General features: G+C 39.0%; 1 protein-coding gene across 8 annotated transcripts in view; it reads right to left on the bottom strand.

The window, feature by feature from the left end:
• The window catches only part of ROBO1 (roundabout guidance receptor 1), a 698066-nt gene that overhangs the window by 103863 nt on the left and 569707 nt on the right, over nucleotides 1–24496 (bottom strand). For all 8 annotated transcript variants that reach the window (XM_048293694.1, XM_048293699.1, XM_048293700.1 and 5 more), the window contains one exon: nucleotides 7649–7806. In XM_048293694.1, coding sequence (XP_048149651.1) covers nucleotides 7649–7806 — 158 coding nt within the window. The remainder of the gene's footprint in view (nucleotides 1–7648; nucleotides 7807–24496) is intronic.

Here is a 24496-nt window from a genome sequence, read left to right as displayed (position 1 = left end):
GCTGCCGGGCGAGCCACAGCGAGCCGAGAGCTCACATCTGCCTGACAACATCTGCACAGCTACGCCCCTTCAAATGGCAAACCTGAAATGCAATCTGCCAGGGGAGAATCTTGTAATAGGTTAGGATTTCCAATCCACACCGACATGTAGAATTCGAGCTCTTGCTCTTGGCAGCTGTGGTCACGGCTGGAAAGTGCTTGTGGATGTGTTAGAGATGAGAAGTTTTGTTTCAAGGAGCTGAGTCTGAAAAATGAAGTGAGGATGGTCAGACTCCAAGTCGGATGGAAGAAGCGAAAGAGGAAAATGGATACAAAAATAAAAGCCTGTGTGATATTCCTCCACTTCATGTTAGCCCAGGCTATTAATCAGATTTTTTACAACCTTCCAAAGTAAGCGCAGTCCTCTGTAGAAAGTAAAGTTCTTTAGGGCTCAGACAAAAACCCCACATACAACACACAAAACGATGTGACAAATGATAATCAAAGAGTAACGGACGACTGAAAAGAGCTTGGGTATGCCTATGATAATAAAAAAAAAAAACGTTACATGGGAAGTAGCAGTATAGCAGAAGATTCCCTGAGAACCCTTTGTCTTAACAGAGAGTGGTTGTGCAGATGTGGAAACCTGAGTGATTTAGACACAGCAGGGGAAGAGGCAGGCATGCACACAGAACTGAGGGGAAAAATGGGAAAGGTGTCCTCATGATAAGGCAGGAGACAGCACAAGCACATGGCAAAGAAAAGAAGGGAGAGGTGATCCAGAAGACACATTTTGAAAGATTTGTGGAATCTCGAGAGCAGAGAGATTTCAGCAGGAGCAACAGGGACCTTGAAACAGAGCTTTAAGTGGGAACACAGAGCAACAATGTCACATTTTGGAAAAACCAAGGGAAAGAAACAGCAGGGTTTAGAGGCATTCTCAGTATCCTCTGGGACAGCTGTGTGGTTTCAAATTATTTTTCACAATTTTTTACATTTTTTTCCCTCTTGGAGTGCCAAGTTAACTCACAGCAGCTCCAGCTGTGTCACCCGGGGAAACTATATTAAGAGCAGAAGAAATATAAATCAGCAAAAAAACTACTCTTAATCCTTGAGTAAGCCACCATTGCAGGGATCAGCATCTGAAGTAAAAAGAGAGGTAAGAGTGGGAAGCCAACCCTCCCAGGGAGTAAGAAAAAGGACTTGGAAGAAAGGAAATTGCTGGGGGGCAGCAAATACATATTGGGAATCAGAAGAAAAAATACACTTCTCTTTCTAACCCTCTTGGGGCCTATAGGAAATTGCTGCTTGCCCTTTAATCTGCCCCAAAAAAGAAAAACAATTAAAATGAAATAAAACCCTGAACTGCAAGTCCTTGCTGCCTGCCTTCCCCTCACCCCCATTGCTTTGTGTGCTGGGCACCCAGGCCATGATCTCTCATGCAGATCTCCATAGCAGAGACAACATTACCATCAGAATTACAGTTTCTGCAGGAATGTGCATTCTTTTGCTGTGTATCTAAAGTACGTAATTTGGGGAAACGAAGGTGTTAAGCAATCAATAAATCAATGAAAAAGAGAGGAGGCTTAAAAAAAAACCCAAAGAGAAATGGAGAAGAAAGAAATAAGGATAAACATCTTGAATTAATTTGTATTGGCACTGCAACCATATGGTTTCTGTCAGGAACATTGCTGCAGTAATGGGTTAAGACTGTTACACCACACAAAACACCCCAACAAATTCAATCAGTTTTTGTTTCATTTCTATTGATTCATCTCCCCATTGCAATTCTTCCCTGCAATTTAACTTTGGAAAGAAAGACCGTTTCCTAAAGAGGGAATTAATTTCAGCTCTTTCCACTGTTCCCTCCAATACTAACAACACTTTCTCTTTTCCTTTTTAACTGACAGTCATAGCAATTTCTTCCACTTCCTTTTTTCTTTCTTCTTATGATCAAGGTGATGCTGGGATCCACCTATGTAGTTTTAGACTTGCCAAAGTACAGTGAGGCTATGACTGGTCTCCACCAAGAAAAACGAACACAGTTCTCTTCGACAATTCATTAAGAGAAAAATTGGGGCAAACACATGAAACACCTTCCTGTGGATGGTACTGTTAAGGAGGTTTTCCTGTCATGACAGAATATCAGAAGGCTTTGTTTCCACACTTTGTAAAAACATTTTCATCACTCACTCATGTAAAAATAGCATTGTGTAAGATGCAACAAATGCTGTGCATTTGTGATGTACTATTTAAGGGCCAGGAAAGGAGATGGGAATTGGAAATTTAAGTTGCAACTCATCTAAAATAAGAGTGTAAGTCATTCAAAACTGTTGATGTCACAAGACAGCCACACAAAAAAGGAATGAAAACCTGTATGCATTATTCATCTTGTAACTTTGATCTTTAAAGCTAAGAAACTTGAACAAGGAAAGATAAATGGCTTCTCAAGCTTTTTCTTTTAAAAATCAAATGAGGATGATTCAGGATAAATGAGAGATAAGAGTTAATACGAAAGAGGGGGAAATTGCAATCACACTGCTGCATGGAAGTTTCAACGCAAAGGCTTTGCTTTTTGTATTCAATTACAAAGGATTTCTTTCTTAGGTACCAGCATCCTTTTTCATGTATATGTAAAAGATTTTACCTATTAAAATTTAATGTTCAGTATGCATAGCTTTTTTCTTCTACCACCTATACCATGACTTGATGTGAGCAATTAGGAAGCTTTCTGAAGCATGGGCTACTAGTGGTCATGGGGCAGGAACAGACCCAGCTATGAAATCCTGACCCCCAAACCTGGCTCAAACATCAGCTTGGTCTGGAACTTATGCAAGATATGTATATTTTCTCCCACTGGGAAAGCACTGATAATTACAGGCACTCTGACTGCATCTTGATTTCACTGAGGCGTAGTCAATTATGCAGGCATTGCTGCTAAAATATAAGACAAATTGATAGATCCAAAAGCACATGGAGGTTGCCCTGTCTAGATGACAGAGCCAAAAAATCCTCTTTGAACACTGTGCGCTCCTGAGAGTCTGTAATTATTGCCAGTTTTTGCCTAAAGATACGCTCAAAGGCCCCACCATCTTGGTTAGATTACTGGAGTCAGCATCTTACAGAGAGGCAGCTGTATTTGGGATTCACAAAGAAGACAGAGCAGCAACACAGCTCCTTGAGGGAGGCTCTGAGCAAACCTAACACAGGCAGACACCGCAACAGACATCAGAAATCACAGCACTCCAGCCATTTCCAGCAACAGCAAAGCCCAGGGAAGAATGCCTTGACTTCACAGCATGCTGCAGGAGGGTTTGCTTATCTGAGCTTCCAAATTGTTACCTCCACACAAGCAGGTATCACTAATCAGGTGACAGAGCCAGACAGGCTGGACAGATGTGAGCACACGTTGTGAGATGGAAGAAATGGTCAGGGAACGAGGTGAAAATTTCATGGTGTGGTGTGTGGTAGGAAGGCACTGAAAACAGCATTTGAAAAGTAGTGGGAGGCTGACTGCAACAGGAGGCTTCTGGAGTACAGCAGGAAAATGGGTGAGAAGTGAATGGAGGCACACTGAATTCACAGGCCTACAAGCAACCAATATTCACTGTGATTACTGCGAGTGCCTGAGCAAGTCATTGCTAATGGCACTCGCAGCCACTGACACTCTGCCAACTGCATCCAGACAAAATACATTTGGAAAGACCGAACCTAGAATTACAGCAGTCAGCAGAAACTACGCTGATTGCACTTCCTCCTCAGCCCCAGGGAATGCAAACTCACAGCTTTTGGCACCAAGGTGACACACGTGGCTCCCTCCTAATGACACTGTGCTGCCATGCAGAAAGGATGGCTAGACTGGTGCGGCTGGGAGCAGGGCTGTTCCTGGTGAGGATGCCTGGAAGCCTGGAGCCCTGGCCTAGATCCTTGCTCCAGGCAACGGGCGGGTCTGCGAATTTCACCACTGCCAAACATGTAAACACCATGAACAGCTGGAAACAGAACCAGGAACTTCCCCACCCTGGTGCTCTCCCTTTCTCTCTTGCTCACAGACAAGACCTTGCACCTTCTTTCTCCACCAAGTCTCAGCTCCAAGAGGAGTGTCACACAGCCTCTCCTAGTGCAGATGGATCATATAAGAAATTAGAAAAATACATTTAAGCTTTACAATGTTTGCAGTGAAAAGTTAGAGCTATTCACAGGATTGAGCTGAGGCTCTCCTTTTCAGATGTGTATATATATATATATATATATATATTACAGGAGGGATTCTTCATTCCACAGTAATCCCAGGAGAAAAATTAACTAGATGAGCACAGAATCACACTAGTTCTGCTCTGTCCTCATGATAACTGCTTTTCAAATCAATAAATTAAGCTAAAGGTAAGTGATTGCTTCACAGGCAAGACTGTTCCAGCTTCGTTTGTAATATTGGGAGAGGGATTAGCCAGATCAAGCATTTGCTTTCATAAGCCCTAATGCACTGAGAAAACTATTTATAGACAACACACTCAAGAGTAGAGAGAAAAAATAGTTTGGTGATGATTCTCCATCAGGTGCACCCAGTAGACATTTGTGCACTGAAGAGCCTACACCAGGTCTCTGAAACTGAGCACTGCTGGGAGAGCTGTGCTCAAATAAAACCTCTGCTTCTATAATCCCCTTCACAGATGGCTCTGCCCTCACCCTTAACTTTCATTTCCTATTTGTTCCATTCACTAGTTTATAACCTGACAGACATACAAAATTTTTTCTCCAAATTGCATTTATTTGCCCTACCAATGGACCAAAAATATGAAAAGGCTGATTTTTATTATCTCACCTACATAAACACATTGATTTCCTTAACTCTACCCAGGATAAAATAATATCTTCTTTTTATTGCATTCCTGAGGAAGTCATGCCTTAACTTGGATCTTATTTATCTGCTATTTAGCTACATCTTTTACTTCAAACTCTCAGCCAGGAATGGAGCTTCCAGCTCTGTTTCTCTGGCACTCTTAGTGCTCATTCTGAAAAGTCCAGTTTTTCTGTCTCATAGATGATACTGTCATCTATGAGTAGAGAAGAAAAAAAGCTTCCAAATATTAAAAATAAGGTTGCTTCATGAAGATATCATCTTTTTGAAGAAAATATAGATATGAACAGAAAAAGAGATGTCAAGCATCACTCCTTATTCAGAAAAAGTACTGTCTTAATGTTTATTTTAAATCTCTTGTCAGAAAGGAAAGCATTAATATGAAATGCTTCTAATAGCCTTTGACACTTACAGAACTCTTAAAACTGCGAGTCAAAGATCAACAAACCTATAAGAATGAAAACAATTGGAAATGCTTTAGAAGTGGAGCCACCAAAGCTTTTTCATTTGTTAAAGGTCTACTGGTATTACGTATGTATTGAACACCAAGACATATAGTTTGACATTTCCTGATATGCTAATTTCATGGCTTAGAAAGAGGAAAGTCACACTTGTATTACGGAAATGTACTGCCACTGAGTCAATCAAAATTTTGCTGCCACATGAAGGTAGGTGCTCATTTTATATATAGATGCTTAATTAGAAAAAGAAAAGAAACCTGTCACTTAAAACCCATCAAATTCATCCTTATTTCAGCTTTTGTACTCTTGTAGGGGTTTTTTATTCGTGTTGCCAAACTGAAATAGAAATGCCTTTAAAGAGATAAATGAACAGAAATGGAATAATTCTAAGTCAAGTTTCACAATTAGCATTTCATTCCCATCTGCCCTTTAGCAGGTTGTCCATTCCAGGTCCCAGTCTCCCCCTCCCTGCCCCGCCACTAGCAAGATCATACAGATGTTGCTGCAAAGCTGTAAAGAGGTACATCTGAATGCAGATTCATCCACTTGGCAAGATCCTGCTACAGCTGTAAGAAGGTGCAAATCTGCATCACAATGTTGCTTCAGGCTCTCTCTTGCCTGTGTGAGGAAGCACCCATGGTATCAAGAGCACTGCTCAGGACAATGCCAGGCACATACGATGTCAATGGACACGGCTAAGCTGGGCTATGGCAGCTCTGTTGTTTACACCTCTGGAAACAAGCACTCATTTGGGTACCTGAAACAAGTGTGTATCTACACCTACATCAAAACTCACTTCCATTTGTTTGTTTTTGGCAGGAGATGCTGATAACACACGATAGCTCTGCCAGATGACATGGTGAAAGAATACTGTGTGGGTGAGTATTTGAAACAAACACCAGAAAATAAAACCAAACTGACGGGCTTTATTTCATCCTAAGAGCAGCTTTAATGACTACAGGTCACACTGCCAGTCAGTGATAGCTACTCTTGTTCTGGGTATGTCTTTGTTCCAGCAGCTGGAACAGTTTTCATGTATAACAAAAGAAATGTACTTAATAGGCAACACCTGAAAAATCCTTCAAGAGAATACACTATAGCAATAGAAAATGCAAGTTTAGAAAGCACTTCCTGGGGAAAAAAACCCCACAGGTAGCACTGGAATCTTCTCTTTATCTCAGGTCAATTGACTTGTCATGGTTGGAAGGAGATTTGAAAAGGAAATTGCAAGTTCTTAGCAAGTAAGATTGGAGGAACAGAGTTAATAGCCAGCAATCAGTATAGGTTGGGTAGGGTACTTAAAAATTGAAATGTATGCGTACGCCACAACAGCAGAATGCCTGGGCTTTGTCTTGTTTGTAAAACATAAATGGAATAACAGGCAATTTCGATCTCAAATCAAACTGGTAATTTTATACTTAGGTGGCTGGGGTTTAAGAGTACTTCATTAAACATTTCCCTCATTTCAGTATGTGATTGAGGCATGTAAATGGTATGTGCCTCTGATCTTGCTTTACACTAGTGATCTTTCTAGCACCAACAGGATGGTATGTGCTTTCAGATGATACAGTTTCTCTCCTGTGGAAACATGTTTCTTGCGTCTCCATGCTGGCAGCAAATACACGATTTTTGAACTCAATTTTTCATTGCTATTTCTGCAAGACATTAGGCTCACTAGCTTATTGCTTCACATGTCAGAAACTAAAAAGAAAAAGATAGTTTTATGATTTGAGAAGCTGCTTTATCCATACTCTTGAATAGTCATGCACTGTATTCAGCAAGCTACAGATACAAATGAGTATGACAACACCTCTAATGAGAAAACAGATTTATTTGAGATGGCAGGATAAGCCATTATCTCTCCAAAGAAATGTGTCTATATCCCCAAACCCTTTTTATCCTTTCTAATACAATGCACAACTTTTCTGCGTGTATTATTTTCAACAGAACTACAAAAGAATATCTCAACAAGACTACTCGTAGTTGCTCTTTCCAACCAAAGAAGGCAGGTATTACAGGTTGAAGAAATTTGTAGGTGGATAAAAGGTAAGAAAATTACAGGACAGTGATGAGTATAATGAATTTCATTTCCACAAGCTTCTAATTCTTCTGAGGAAGAGAAGAACACAGGCTTTGCTTAGGCCTCTTTAACAAACATGCATACCCTGCAATGAAGTACTATGAGATGAGAGGTTACATTCCAAGCTAAATGCAGACTAGCCCTTGCCTCTGAGGCAAGGAAAGGACATATCCTAGAAAAGACAGCACAGCCAGATGCTCACATGCTCAAGACACAAGTAATTTTAGATTAGTTGATTCTCATGTTGTTTGGAAAAACTTTTTATACTTACTGTAATTCTCTCATCTTTGTCATCTAGAGGGGTCCCATCTTTCTTCCATGATATAGTGGGTTCTGGGTGACCTCTAGGGGGCTGGCATTCCATCACTGCAGGTTCCCCCACAGCTACCATGACATCTGATGGATTTTGTCTGAAGTCATCCCGTAGAACTGAAAGAATAAAGACAATGAAGCAAAAAAATTACTCAACAATATACTAATGGCACAGCAAAGTGTTTTGTATTGGCCTTTAATGGTGTCTGTTGTCATTGTATTTTATATCAATGAACAGATCAGTTAATATCATCTGTTGATGGTCTCTAGTACTTCCATGCAGTAACACAGAAAACCCATGTGCAACCCTAATTTAACTTCCAACATACAAGCCAAGTAAAAGAGGCTGAGAGAGCTCCCACAGAAGAGCTGCCTCACTGGTAGCACTTGGCATAAAGTCTGTGAGCACAGAAGTCAGTCTCACCCCTGTGCCCACCAGGATCATGGAGCAGATCATCCTGGAAACTATGCTAAGGCACAGGGAAAATAAGGAGGTGACATGGTAACATTGTTTCACTAAGGGCAAATCACACGACAAATTTGGTGGCCTTCTACAATGGGGTTACAGCAGTGGTGAATTAGGGGAGAGCAATGGACGTCATCTACTGGACTTGTGCAAAGCATTTGACACTGGCCTACATGACATCCTGGTCTCCAAACTGGAGAGACATGGATTTGACAGATGGACCACTCTGTATACAAGGAATTGGCTGGATGGTGGCACTCAAAGATTTGCAGTCAATGGCTCAATGTCCAAGTGGAGACTGGTGACAAATCCTGTTCTTCAGGGTCGGTACTGGGACCAGCACTTTTTAACATCTTTGTTGGTGATATGGACAATGGGATCAATGGGTGGGATTGGGCACCCCCAGCAAGTTTGCCAATGACACTTTGAACTGAAAGAGAACAGGTTTAAATTAGATATTAGGAAGAAATTCTTTACTGTGAGGATGATGAGGCCCTGGCACAGGTTGCCCGGAGAAGCTGTGGATGCCCCATCCCTGGAAGTGTCCAAGGTTGGATGAATCTCTGAGCAACCTGGTCTCGTGGAAGGTGTCCCTGCCTATGGCAGGGGGTTGGAACGAGATGACCTTTAAGGTCCATTCCAAAACAAAACATTTTGTGATTCCTATCACAGTTGAAGATGGCACAGTAACTTCTGCTCAGGTAGAATGTGACTTGGGGGTAAGAATTGCAGAGGTTGCTCTCTGTCCCTTTTTTCCTGAGACACAAGGTCAGCCTGCCAGTAACTCAGAGGTTTATGGTTAAAGATTGGCCACTGGCCATAGGAATTGTACCCATCCCTGAATTTAGGGCAAAAATTAATGAACTAACTAAACTTCCCAGTTCTTTGATGACATTACAAATCACTAAACATTGGCCCAGCCTTAGCCAAACTCATCTTTGCAATTTGGCTTGTGTCTTTTTAAAGCAAAAATATTAAAAATCTTTCCTGATCTCTGGCAGTCATCACTTAGTCTAAGCCAGGATCACATCCTTTATTTAGAAGTCAATTTTACCACCTTTACACAGCAAGAAACGTTTTTATTGCACCTTCATTACTAGAATTTGTTCTTTCTCATCATTTGGCCCAGCCCAGGCCTAGGAAACTCCTCGTTTCCTCCAGTCATCTACTATGAATTTTATCAATAGCTGTGTGATTATTTTTCTTTCTAGGAGAGGAGAGACCTCATACTGTGCCCAGAAGACCACTACACAAGGACACATTTAACAGAAGAACAGCATTCCTAAGCCTTGCCAAGTAAGTGGCATTAGGTTTAATCTAAAAATAAATAACACAAATGATAACAAACACAACGTTCTAGTCCTCTCCACTGCCCTTCCTCCATCCACACTGAACAAAGGATAGGCTAATGGAAAAGCACACTACAACCAAAGGGCTCTCAGGATTTTTACAGAGCTGTATGTCACTCGTGCTACCTGCAACAATCTTGTGTCAACAGTAAATAATGCCAAGAAGCTTCAGCAAAAAATACATCTATACCTCCCAAGCCATGGACCCCAGATACATGGACATTCACTACCGAATAGGGGCTTGGTTGTTAATGCTGCTTCAAAGGGAGGTGAGATTTATTGTCAGCTGTTAAGGAATGTGGTTGTTCTTACAGGTACAGTGCTACCACCAAACCATCCCTCTCTGTAAGGTCCTTCATGCCGGTCTGAGGGCAAATGGGTCACCTGCTTTGGGAGAGAGGTATATATACCTTGCTCACACCTGCTTTTATTATAACGTAATACACGACAGGGAAAGTTCCACATTGATACAGAAGTGTAGGCCGGAATCAAAAACAATAAATAAAGAATATTTTGCCACTATTGTAGAAAAAGGACATAAATTCCAGAAGTAACAAAGAACATCTGTGTGTCAAAAAGACTTAAATATAGTACAGATCTCACCAAACATTTGAATTTACTAATCCCCTTCCATTCTGAAGCACACACATTTCTAATATTTCAGTTCAATTATTGAAACTCCTGGATGCCCTGGAAGCAGTACTTACTGTTGCTCTGAAAGAGTATAATCAAGGATAACATGTCTATATCACTTTAACAATTCATACTAATAGAACAGAATTATAGGACTTAAGGAAGAAATTATGGAATAATTTAGATTGGAAGGAACCCCTGGAGGTCAAGTCTACAACGAGGTGCTCTTGAATGAACATGTTCTCTTGGACAGACTAGGTCTCTTGAACAAACCTAGTGCAGAGAGTTTATTAAAAAAACAACCCAAAACCCAACCCAACAAATAAAACATGCACCTATTGCTTAGTGTACAAAAGCCTGAGAAAGCATGCTCCAATCAAGAGCAAAGTATTTCTCTCTCTAAAAGGCAAAATGCATGGATATTTTCCTTCTGTGAACTTGGGAAAAAATTGAAAATATTTTCAGCTATAACATCATGTTTTTAAAAAGGGGAATGATGTCATTTTAAGTTATTCAGAAAGGTAGGTCAAAAGACTAATCCTTTGAATTCCCCTCTGCTTTCAACAAAACTTTGTTAAGTTTAACCCACATTCCCTTATATCCTCCTTACTGTATCCCCCTATATATTGATGCACGAAAATTGGATAGTTCGGATTAATTTTTGGTTATGGAAGTGTTAAAACACTTCTCCCAGACACTGAAAACATTAAATATCCTTGTTCCGCTTACACTGAATGTGGTGTTAACAGCCAGAGACAATTTCTTGTGTTCCCAAGCAACCCTCAAGACATCCAGACACATGGATCACTGTAAACCATATCCTGCAAATGGATAGCTGGACACTGCTTCTACTGAAGTCCAAGAATTTTTTTCTATTTAATACCATAGAGACTTAATCTGGCTTGGAGCCACTGAACATATTATTACTTCTTTTTTATTTTTTTTTTAATCACTTCTCCAAATTAAAGAACATTAAAAGAAGAGGACACAGAAGTTGCCCTAAGTTACTAACCCCTCCCTCCCATAGCTCCAGTTCCCAGTGCCAACAGCACATGAAAGTGCAGAAGAGGTTGCTACGCCATAGTTCTTTTGCAACACAAAAAAGTGTTTTGACCATGAGTAAGAAGCCTCTCATTACTGCTGAAGATTGTATCATTTGGATAAATTTAAGATACATATAAAAAGAAGCAGCCTGAAGTTTAATAAAAATTAAATCAAGTGATCTTAATAAAGCATAAGTGCTTTTCAAGTCTGAAAGACCTCATAAATCTAAGAGAAAAGACTATCAGATAGCACCTCAGATGGCTTTAGCACCCCTGAAGAAACAAAGAAGTCCAGTACTTACATAATAAAACCAAATTACTTCTGTAATTTCTACACTCCTTAGTCTTATAATAGCTTTACAAGCATAGTACCTTGCCTGCAAACCAAGACCTTTCACAAATTAACCAGTTCTTAGGAGAATGCCTAGGAGGACATCAAAGGTCCAGGCCACAGATACTTCAAAACAAGTATTTTTTTTCCCATTTACTATAAATTATTTTGGCTCTAACATCACATCATGAAATGCTAACAAAATGTAATCCATTAGAGATTACTCCACAGATAGTCATCGCAATTATTTTCGCAGCTGTAAAGTAGATACATGCTCTGTTTTGTTTGCCTCAGGCCCTGGCAATATTGCATGAAGTTATAAATCTAAAATTTTCATCCCTTACTGAAAAAACCCTTATTTTTTCTTTGCTGTCCTTCACAGTCAAGGCTCACTGTAAATTGAGAAAACATTTCCTTTTTAAGTTATATTAGAAGCATACTTTGCAATCCACTAAAGCAAATGCTTTCTGTCACCCAACAGTGAAATTTCACCTCTTTCTACATATATGCAGCTGGAATGAAAAAAAGATATATCAAGAGGACATTTGCTTTTTTTTTTTTTTTTTTTTTTAAGAATCTTCATAGATGTAACACCCTCCTCCCCATTTCTGACAGACCTTGGTTACGGTTTTCTAGCATTTTACCTAATATTTTCTGAAATACAATGAAGAATGACTGTAACCATCATCACAGCACAGCTGGGACAGCTCCATCATCTTGCTGTGTGAACATGCTGAACTAATCAGGTTCAAAAGCTCCATGTAAAAGTCAACTTCTCACACAACTACTTCATATCGTGTACTCTTCAATTCATTAAAGAGTTTTAACTTCCCCAGAGACTCTTTCTCAGAGAATAAGGGAACTGGCAACCACTTGAGGATAAATTTTTATTGCTAAGTAGAGACGGCACCAAAACACTGCTTTGCAAAATGCAGCACCCAGTGCTTTTTTTTCCTTTGTTGCCTTCTATGAAAAAGAGTAGGGAGACACTACTGGGTGAAATGAGAGGAAGGTAGGCAGGATTGTTTTTGCCTATATAAACTGTAGATAATTCAGAAAGATTATTGTTGCAGTAATCTTTAAGTAACTGTGATTCGAAAGGGATATAGAAAACACAAGATAGAATAAACCAACCAGAAAGTTCTAGTCAATACCTGAAAAGAATGAATTTGTAAGGTAATTACCATCAGACATTGTGGATATCATGCCTTAACAGGTGGTATCTTTTAAGATCTGGAAATCAGAAAATTTCCTGAAAATTTTGATTACAGGTCTATTCTAGTCCAGACACCTCATGCACAGTTCAAAGCACTGCAGCAAAATATATCCAGGATCCCTAATCAACCAAGATCTTATAGCCATGGTCAACTCAGTGAACAGAGGAAGAGGGAAATGATGATGCTTGTGGTGCAAGTTTCTGAATCAGACCAAGGCAATTTTAATCCATTTCAATTCTTTTAAAAAGGCATCACTCAGACTTGCTTTCCATTAACTCTCTTGCACCATCCCACACAAAACACACTATTTTGCAAGTCTACTTCTTAGAGAGAGATGGTGAGCCAAAGTATGAAACAATTATTTAACAGAAGAGATCCCAACAAGCTCCACTCTTTCAGCATGAAGATAATTTGAATCTTTCTTTGAATAAGAGCAGGTGCCTCAAAAATGGTGGAAAAAGAAAGTGAAATAAATAGAAGAAATACTCATCACATTTCTTTGAAAAACAACTAGACCTCAGCTAATGAGCAAGTTTCCAACAGCAAACAAAACCCTCCTGACATCAAACAAGCTAAAGCTGAGCTATGCAACCTTAATGGCCCGCTGCCCTGCCTTTTTGGCTAATTTTGTTAAAAACTGAAATAGATTTTAAATCTTTTTTAATACCCACCAATTCTATTATTTTCATTCCTTTACATATATATAAAGTATTTCCATGTTTCCCTTTTCCTCCCCAACAAAAGAGCAGTATTTACAAACTAAGTTCTCACCTAATACTTCATCTGACTAATAAAATATGATGAACAAAACAACAAAAATGAGAGCTTGCTTTAAAAACCTATAAAATTAGGAAAACAAAAATAGGATTCAGGAGGTTATATAAATCATCTAATCCCATGAAGCTGTAATCAAAGAGAAACTAATTATTGCTTAGTCAGGATTGAGCTGTTATTCAAAAGCAGAATTCTTTCTGTAATTTAGGATCAGCAATGTTCCCTTTTCCCCACTACCTACTGAACATGTACTTCAAATTTACTGAGAAGCACCAGACATGTTTGGCATTCAAATATAAGATGGTTGTCAGTTGGAACAGTGCTTCAAACCAGGTGCTTAATTTTAATTACAACTAACTTAAGCATCAGCCAGAATTATGGTACCTTGTTTAAAGACTTTGCTGGCATGAAATTTATACAGATGTCAGGATATAATTTTTAATACATGCGTGCCACTAACAGGAAAGTGTTAGAGCACCTAATTAAGCAAAAATGAAACAAAAAAAGGTATGCATTATCGAATTTAAGTCAGCCCATGTGTTACCATATAATATTTTAGACCTCATTAAACTGTTACCTGGTTTGACCAAAAAACTTGATCATTTACACAAATGAGAAATATTTTTTTGGAAGAGACCTCCCTAAAAGTCTCCATGCAATCATAAAAAGTTAAAGGAAAAACTTATTCCCTGAAAAAATGCTTTCTTTTCCTTTCTGAAGGTGTTAAAACCAGGTTAACATTGGTGTTAAACAGTCATTAAAATGGAACAGAAGGAGTAGGGCTATAAATAGTCAGAAATTACTGTTGTGATCATCTAACAAGACCACTCATGTAATGCAGGCAATAATTTTATGCAGTGACCGAGTCCAGCAGCGCTGTATGGAATGTTTCAAAAGATGTCTACACTTCTACAAGGCTCCAAGAGGCTGGAAGTCTCAGCCAGCACGCCTAGGGCTCCTCACTTCCCATCATTTCCAGTTCTCTTATGTTGCTCCTACCTTGCAGCACTTTGACCTCTTGCTACCCCTTGCTCAGTCAGACTGAAAGCCTTCTACAGACAAGCAGATGCCAATCAGTTCAGTATCCACATCTCTAATATTCCCTCAGCCTTCTCTGAGCTTCAAAAGCTACAGAAGCACTGGACACGAGGCCACTGCTCCAACCACAGCAGCTCTGACTGCACAGTCTGAGAATCCACATCAAACAGGTCTCCAGACAGAGGAGGCTGCTCATGGCAAAGAGGCCGGTTATACAGCAATGACCACCACTTGACATCATCACAGCAGAAATCTATTTTTAAGCCTCGGCTCTACATTTATGACAACACATTCAACATCATGCATTCATACAGTGCTGTCCTGCTTGGCTTTGAACTCTGCCCATTAGCAAACCCTACCACCCTCAGAGTCTGAAGAAACAAAAGCACTTTAAAATCAAATGGCTTTTTGCTTAGTAGTCATATGTATGAGTTAGTTCAGACCTTTACCTGGGTCTACATAATTGACATCACAACATTATATATATTTCTATCTCAAGATCTCCTTTAGTGAAAGGAAACAACCATTAAAACTGCTCAGTAAAACAACTGTTTTTTCTACTTTATTACCACTGAGATCAACTAATTTAGTTTATACAGCTTGTTCATAAATGCTTCCTCCATGATGTCACTATGGAAGATACTGAAGGGTTAATGAATGCAAGAAAAGTTTTCCAAAGGCCTTTCTTCGAGACATTGAAACAATTTAAGAAATGCCTTTTATTATTACGCTCATTCTCATATTGCCAAGGATTTATTTTTAAATTTGAAATTACACCACTTTTAAGATTTTGGTAGACATTTCAAGAGGCATGTAGAAATTTTAACAGTGATTTAAATTTGGAAGAGTTAAAGAGTGCTGAAGAATAGCATTACTTAACTTGAATGAGTGAAAAAGAATTACTTAAAGAATTAATGAAAGCGTGAATGGCATACATGGAACGTTTTAGTTCAGAAAATTTGCATTCCTACTACCCAGCAGAGTAACACAGAATTTCCAGCAATGGGAAATTGCCTATTACTCATGAAACATGCAGATCTGCTAAAGGTTTTACTGCATCTTGTACCACATTCTACTGCAAGGATGTTAACAGATTAAAGGTGTCAGAAAGCAGCACTAAGTTCGTGTTACCAGCCTATATAATTTAGTACTAACATTATTAGTACCACCTGGCTGATGACATCAGCAGAGAGCACAGACAGTCAAAGCAAAAAAGAAACATGGCTTTGTTTTAGCACTGACAAACAGAACCAAGACAATAGAGTTAAATAGTAGTGATAGATGTACAAAACAGCAGCAGTGAAATTAGATCACACTTCTAAAATGTTAGCAAAATGTACTGTCTCCATTACTGTAACCTTTAAGTTGTTGTAAAACAGATTCTCTCTAAAGAATTATGGTTTTGATTGCCTTTTCTCTGCCCATCGAAGAAGGACCTGGGGGATGCTGGTTGACAGCAGCTGAACTTGAGCCAGTTTGTGCTCAGATGGCCAAGAAGGCCAATGGCATCTGGCCTGAATAAGGAACAGAGTGACCAGCAGGATCAGGGCAGTGACTGTCCCCCTGTACGTGGCAATGACGATGACGTGGCACCTTGAATCCTGTGTCCAGTCTTGGGCCCCTCACTCCAAGAAGGGCATTGAGGGTCTGGAGAGTGTCCAGAGAAGGGCAATGCAGCTGGGGAAGGGTCTGGAGCACAAGTCTGATGAGGAGCAGCCGAGGGAGCTGGTGGGGCTCAGCCTGGAGAAAAGGAGGCTGGGGGGGGAAACCTTATCACTCTACAGCTCCCTGACAGGAGCGTGGAGCCAGGTGGGGGTTGGGTTCTGCTCCAGGTAACAAGAGACAGGACAACAGGAAATGGCCTCAAATTGCACCAGGGGAGGTTTGGGCTGAGTATTGGGAGAGAGATTCTTCACTGAAATGGTGTTCAGACATTGGAATATGCTGCTCAGGGCAGTGGTGGAGTCACCATGCCTGGGGGGATTTAGAAGACGTGCACATGTGGCACTTGGGACATGGTTTAGTGGTGAACTTGTCAGTGCTGAGTTAACAGCTGGATTCAATGATCTTAAAGGTCTTTTCCAACCTAAACCATTTGATGATTCAGCACAGCATCATCAAATTAGGATCTTCATATCTACTGAAGGTTAATAATTACCATCTCTGGAAAAGTGTCCTTCCCTAAGACACTCAGCAACACATATCAGCAAATAAAAGACCAGCCTGCTTCTAATCCATTAAAATAGAAGGAAATCAAGGACTGCTGCACCACTTGGATCACATATTTAAAAGGTGCTGATGGCAAATACAAGTCATATGCTTGAATCAAGCAGTATGTTACACTGCAAAAGCAATTAAATATTTAGGCATTTGGCAATAAACTTACGACTGCACAGAAAGAGTTTAAAGTAAATATATTTATTGTGATTCATTACTGCCATTAAGAAACTTGCAATTGTTAATAGAAGGAAAGGCAGGCTTAAGAAGCAGGATCCAAAAAAAAAAAAAAGAAAAGGAAAGAAAAAGAAAAAAGACTTCTGTAAAAACCGTTGGCTGAAGTTACTGAAAACCATTACAAAAATTTATGGAAACCACTCAAGAGTGTCTGAATTTATTTCACTCATTTAAGATTTGGGTTTTAAGTACTGCCTGGAATCTTACTGGGCAACATAGTTGTCAGCCTATAACAGCATTTCCACATGGGGAAAGGAAATTGTAAATGGATTAGATGATGAATTGAGAATCAATTAAATGACCAAATCTGATAAGTCATATAAAGAGTAATTTTAACTCCTGGGAGAAAGGGTAACTGACAGGCCTCAGAGAGCATGCTGCAGCACTGGGAAACCTAATTAAATCCTGAAGGATCTGTGATGCCTCAGGCACGCAGCTCTGAGAGTATCCCTTAGTTTGATTGAAAATTGAAAATAGATAAGGAGAAGGGACCTAATTATTAATTTGACTGACTGTGTAGGAAAAGTAATCCCTCTCAACATCTTCCGCATATTATGCTCCAGGACAAGGCATCTACTACCTGTAACTAAGAATTTACCTCCTGGAAGAATAGATTAATTTCTACAGACTGCAGAGATTATTTCCCTTCACTTGTCCTAAATATGAAATATTTTCGGGCATTTTCTGGTAGTAGTAGTAGTACATTTTGCATTTTGTATTGGGGTTATTTGAATCATGCTGGATTACAGACAATATTTTCAGCATGACTAACACAGCACATTTCCAAATTTATGGACACAAACCAAGGGGTTTTAGACACAGCTCAGCCAAGAACTGTCTTTCAGACATCACAAATTAGTTTTCATAAGGCAAAGAAGAGTGTGCATCTTTAGATCCAAGGATTTGACGGCATTCTGTAAATAAAAATTTCTCTCTCAACACTCCAAAGTAAGATTCTGATGTTTAGTTTGCAAGGAACTGTTGGCTGCACTGGCCTTCCTTCAAATTGGATTATAATGGAGAAAAAGAACCAGATTACTTGCTGCAGCAAGACCCTGTCTTGGCCATCCAAATTCCATCATAAAGACATAACTGAAATCAAAGAAGAGATATAATGACCAGACAAGGAAAGAGAAATGGTGAGAACACACTTCACCAGAGCTCCAATGTCTTCCTTAACTACTCACCAAACTTATTTCACAAGCAGAACAGAATTCTTTTTAAAGAAAGAGTACAAGAACCAACCCAGAAATGCCTCTGTCATCTAACTCAGCATAAAGGAATACAGGTAGCAAGGACAGAAGAAAACATTTAGCCAGTTTACAATGAAAGGTTAAAGCTAAGATGGCAAATGAAGCTAGATTGCAATTGATTTAAAATGTGTTGCTCTCCAATAGCAAGTGACACTGGGTTGTGTTGTGAAAAACTTACTCTCATCCCATAGTTCCTAAGATGGAAAATCCCTCAGCTGGCCAAATCCAAAGGAACCGCATTTGTTGTAATCTGTGCTGTTAAAATGGCAGAAGCAACTGCTCCAGAGACCTGCCAATGGAACTGGCAGCACTTCCTGTAGTACGGGAAAGACTTAAATGCTGACCATACTTGTATATTTGCTTATAATCATCCTTTCACTCTGAAGGAGTCAAAAACTTATCAGAGGAGACATTTGCAAAGAAATAAAGATTTCCATGCCCTTGATAAGAAGTTTTCTGCAGTAGTTCTAAATCTGCATATGCCCTATGTTATTGTTCTGCTAAAGATGCTGCCTCCACACAACAATTTTAGCCCTGTCCTTCTGCTTAGCATGCAAATTCTAGGGTGTTATAGCTATACCACTACCATCAACATTTTTTTGAAAGAACTCTTATTTCCATGAAAAAAATCCCCATTATGCTCTTAAAGTGGTTGAAAAAAATGACACTTTAATATCAGAGAATATACAGTATCATTATCACACTCAAACAGCTAAGTCGCTTCTTTAATATTCCGGAAAATTATATTCCCCCATTACACATGAGGTCAAGCCTGAAACATCAGTCAGAAGGGGCAAGATGCAGGCACTTCATATGGCTGAGTGCTAAATAACAGCAGAGCTAAGAACAGCATTTGTTGGCGCCACACACTACAGCAAGGCCACACAGCTCAGAAATGTTGCTGAACTATTACTTACACTTTCATTCTGTTCTATTTTTCTCTTATTGTATACCATTTTATTGTCTTGGCAGAATCTACAGACCACAGAGCTCCACTGTCTTTGTTCAGCTCTCCAGACTGCTGTACAGCAGGACATACCTCAGTTAGATAGTAGATGTTTCATCAGTTATACCCTGCATTCCCAAATGCGTGAATGCGTCATCCTTATGGTAATGCTATCTTGGTTTTTTACCTCCTAATACATTCGAGATGTAAATTGACAAGAGATTGCCACAGCAGAAATGGATAAACCATTTCAAAATTACATTTATGCCAAATATCATGTACTTTCCAAATTACTTTTGCTGGTTTTAGAAAACAATGCAGGGAATCACCTCAGGGGAAAATGGCAGACAGCCTTACACAGAGGTCATAGAGAAATAGAGTCTTCATCTAATTCAATTAACTGCTTTCAGTTAGATCCCAAATGGTACAGGCAAACATTTGTTCTATTTCAGGCATATTCTAAGAAATGAATCATTCTCCTTTCCCACTACACACAGGCACGGCAAAATATCACACACTCAATTATTTTATTGTTCAGAATTTGAAAAATCTCAAGACAGACGTCTTTATGATTTACAGTGACATCTCATAATTTAGGAAACCATCTGAAGGCCTCAAATATTGTAAAATTCTACAAAGAGCATTACAAAAAGTAGCAAAGTTAATAGCTACAACAATGAAAAATGGTTTTGAAAGCAAATAGACACACCAAATTCACCAAGCTGGAACTCTGAATTACAGCTCTTGGAGATTTATACGCTATCATAAATGGCAAAAGACAGTAAAATCACACAGAAAAGTACTTCTGCATTTGGACTCTCATGCTGGCTTCAATCCCTATGAGATATTCGAAGGCAAAGTGCCAATTGATCAATATGTTACTATTTAATGTGCAGTAAGTGCTACTGAGGAAAAATCAGAGAAACATTGCCTGTTAGCAGAGTCTGCTGTACTGCTGGCAGGAAGGAGTGCACGAAGTTGTGGATCACCCCATGTGGTAAGACAGCAGCCAGAAGTCTGATTCAGAATTAACAAAAGGAAACAGAGGGCGATGCTCAGCGTGAACACAAACGCGCATAAAGCCAGGCAGATTTCATTACTGAAGATTTTAATTTTGATTAAATGCTTCCTTTTATATCAGGTCACATTCATTGTTTTCTACCCTGTGTTTTCTTTAATACTTTAATACACAGGGAACATTAAGTTGCATAACTTCAGTGTTGCAGCAGAAGATAGCATCTTTAATTAACAGCTACAAAAGAGGTGCTGGCATCCACCACTGCCCATCTTTGGGATGCTCTGAGGCAGTGTGGGCTGGCAGGGGCTTTGTGGCATGCAGGACAACACATCAGCACTAACCACCAAAGCAAAAGGAAAGTGGATGACTGCAAGGTGAGCTTAGGCTGTTTGAAATGGGAACTTGCAAATGCATCCAAGGCAAAGCAAACCAACGTGATGGAAAGGGCTGTGAAAGGCAGAAAGTATCAAGGTGGTGAGTACATTTGGGGGAAATACTGCATTTCCCTTTCTTTCACAGCCTGTGAGAAACTGCAGTACAGGGCAAATCCTCAAAAACTTCCCAGGAAACTATGGCAGTAAAGAAATTTTAACATGTAATTTTAGTAATTTGACAGTTGTCTTTTTTCCCCCTTGTTTTTGGTGTTTCTACCTACACACAATGAAACTTAAGTCTGGATAAAATTCAACAGACAACATTCTTCTTGATTCCATATGAGTATGGGTACCCTCAGCAGTACCTACACTCAATTTCCCTTGCCCCTACAAACCTGAGCTGTGGAGTGCATGGTGCACTCACTCTTACAAAGACCCACCAACTCTGTTAATTAAATTCCCACCCATGCTGAGCAGCCCCTAAAGATTAATTTCCTAGATTTCCATTCAGAATTGTTATAGAGAGAAAAAGCAAAAGTCGTATTGTGCGAGACGAGGATCCTTTCAATTCTCCATGAACTCTGAATTAATTCTCAAGTCAGTTCAGTGGCCTGGTTCTTTTCTGTATGTTTAAGCACAAAAAGTAAGGTTGAAAACATTATGAGACTTGGTCTAGACTGCCAGTACATGCATAAAAATTAATGCCATATGTTTTCAAGACCGTTTTAAAAAAGTAAATTAACTGCTATTAATTTTGGTAAAGAGGATATGTAGAAGCCACTAAACTTGCAAGATAAAGCTACTGATATCTTCTAATAGTTCACTCAGAAACAACAGAGTTAAGGGAAGAAAAACCAAAACAACCACCCCCAAAAAGTATCTGGATTGCCAAAATCCTTACACTTGTTTTTCTGAGACACAATGTGACAACAGGTTTTTGTTGTTACAGGACTTTCTAGTAAATGAAAACTCCAGTGGGTGATGGATGAAACTAGAGCAGAAGATGAACAGACCCCCAACAGACCCCAACTGGAGTCTTCCTGAAATGTGCACAGTGTGGACATTGCTTCTCAGGAAAACTGTTTCTCTCTATAAGTACACCTCTTTTGGGTTGGAGTACTTGAAACTCCTTTCTGCACACATAACGAATATACAGTAGAGCTAACAATACCTGATATCTTAAAAATTCCTTATTAATAGCCACTGTAACAATCTCAGAAATGTCAGATTAAGTTTTAAGTTCACATTACAGTGCATTTATTTCTTAGACTTTGGGTAGTGATTACAAAACCACCAGGAGCAAGAGGGCTATGCAAGCCTTATCTTGTCAGGAAACAAGAAAACACAAGTCAGCAAATAAGAATCTTCAAAGTCACCCTGTTCATTTATATATGAGAATCTAAAGCAAAAAAAAAAAAAAAAGATTTATTCTCTTTTCTAAAGAAAGTGCTTTGCTTCTGTTTGTGTGCTTGAATGCAATTGTTTGCCATCTTTCAGTGGGTTACCATGACAAGTCACCACTAAGAAGCTTTCCTGAACTTTCAGACTGAGGCACTACAGCTACTTCGTTCAGAAAATGCTTTTAAATAGTGAACGTTCCTAGTGTTTATACAAACTGTAAGGTGCATATAAGTATACTTATATATAAGTGGTCTTCTTTGCTGTATTTCTTGTTGGCTTCACTGCAATGAGATACTTGTCTCAGAACTGAAATACTTAGAATGCTATGTAGTACCAAACCCACAATTTATGTGCACTACTGCTGCATGTTAAAACCTATTTGTGTATCTTGGATTTTTTAGGGGTAAGAAGCTGTGTCCTTATTAAAGCCACTGAAATAATATTATATACCCACAAATCCACTGAATTGATGTACTTGGTCTAAAATGGGAACCCTTAAGAGTATAACAGTAAGCAAGGAAAAACAGAGTTATAAAAGAGTTACCAAAGAGTTTATAAAAGTTATAAAGACACCAGCTATCAGAAGTAAGAAGTGTCGCTAGCATTTATTCCCATTATCGTGTCAAACTTCTCTTATCACTATGTCTGTACACATAATGCCTCGGTAGCCTTTGCTATTCCAACATATAAAACTGTATGACAGGCAAAACTATCTAATCTCTCAGAGGAAAACAATTTAAAGAGGAAAGGGGTAACTCTATACATATTCATCTAAAAAAAGCCAGTACTAAATACCTCACTAAACTCTGCCAAGGTTCATGGAAACAATTGGGATTTGTATATACATCATTTGGATATAGGCCACTATCAAACTATCTAGAGAATTAATCAAGAGAGGACACTCTCAGCAAAAGAAGACTGATGCTACATAATCAGAAACACCAGAGCTGTAAACAATGGGAATGCACATTATTCCCAAACAGCATAAATAATTTAAGACTTCCAGAACTGAAATTAATCTACATACCATTTGAAGCACACAGATCCACCAATTCAGACAGAATAATGAAAGGTAAGAGGAAAACAGATGGATAATTAAAAAGATACTTTTCAAGTGGGAATAGTCTTAGCTTCACACTGCTGGTACCAAGAAATAAATATCAAGAAAATCCTATTACATGCATGTATATTTTATATGATTGGGTTTTTTTCCAGAAGGGATTGGTTTTGAGGTTTTTTTTCCCTACAGTCTGATTGGACAGTGAACCTGCTATATCTATCAACATCTGTCTGATTAACTCTTCATCTCTTTGAAGCATCATTGTTTTATAGGGCACTATTTGCAGAGAGATGGAAACAATCTCATTTGCCCGTATTTGAGATGGGCATTCTTCCCTTAAACCCCCACTGCCCTACAAGTCAGCACCCTTTCATCCCCAGATGAAGTCTCCACAGCGTACTTCAAAGGAAAAAGATACTTATGGTGTCTTAACCTTTCCTTTGAAACTGAATCTGTAGATCCAATATCACCTAGCAAGGCTAATTGCATAGTATGCAAGGGAATTACTATTATTTCAATATAACCCACCACAGAGAAATGATGAAAGCTGAGGCACTGTTGTAACAGGCTTTACATAAAGACAGCACCACAAACACACTATCAAAGGCAAGTACCTTGCACAAACACAAGCACAACAGGAAAATGTCACAAATTATCTGTATAATCTGAAAAATTACTTTCAAATATCAGCCAGCTTACCCTGCAAAGAAAACCTTGGGAGGAGAGGAAAAATAGTGAAGAAAAGAAAAGAGAGAGGGTATGTGATTTCACGGTTAGATGTTACCATACTTCTTTCATCTTATTAACTTGCTATACTCCGTGTTTTATGTTCTAATCTCCTTAACCTCTGCAAGTTTTACATTTTCCTATAACACAGATCTAAATTAATTTAAAAGCTGATTTAAAATAAAGTAGAAAAACATGGAAATCCAACAGAGGAACTAATAGGAGCATTTAATCATTTAAAAAAATATATATTTCTCATGCAGAAAGCAACAGTGCTAAAAAAGAGTAGCATGTGCAAAAGTAGAAGTATGACCTAAACAGTTTGGAAAACTTTTACTGCATGAAACAGCTTCTACTGCAAGAATGCAAAGGAAAGGTAACTAATTTGGAGACAACTATCATTTTTAAATTAGAAGAACAGTAACCTTCTATGCCTCATCACGAAAATTCATATATTCCATTAGTTCCATTAATGCAAAAATAAAGCAGAAATATTGAAAACTAAGTTAGAAAAGTGCTTAAGCATGTCCCAGTAATCTGGAGCAATAATAAGTTAAAGCTAATGCTTAAAAGTTTTCTTCAGTCAGGGAGAGGTTGGTCAGTTCTCCCTCTAAATGCCAAAAGCAGAGAAAAGGTCTTGAATCTGGTAAAAGTGCATGAACAGTGTTCAGGTGAAAACCCAAACCAAGCCAAAACCCATCAAAACCAAAACACAACAGAAAAA

Source organism: Corvus hawaiiensis, chromosome 2, assembly GCF_020740725.1.
Source record: "Corvus hawaiiensis isolate bCorHaw1 chromosome 2, bCorHaw1.pri.cur, whole genome shotgun sequence".
Taxonomy (NCBI): domain Eukaryota; kingdom Metazoa; phylum Chordata; class Aves; order Passeriformes; family Corvidae; genus Corvus; species Corvus hawaiiensis.
Note: the sequence above shows the minus strand (reverse complement) of the source record. Positions and strands in the feature narration are given on the sequence as shown.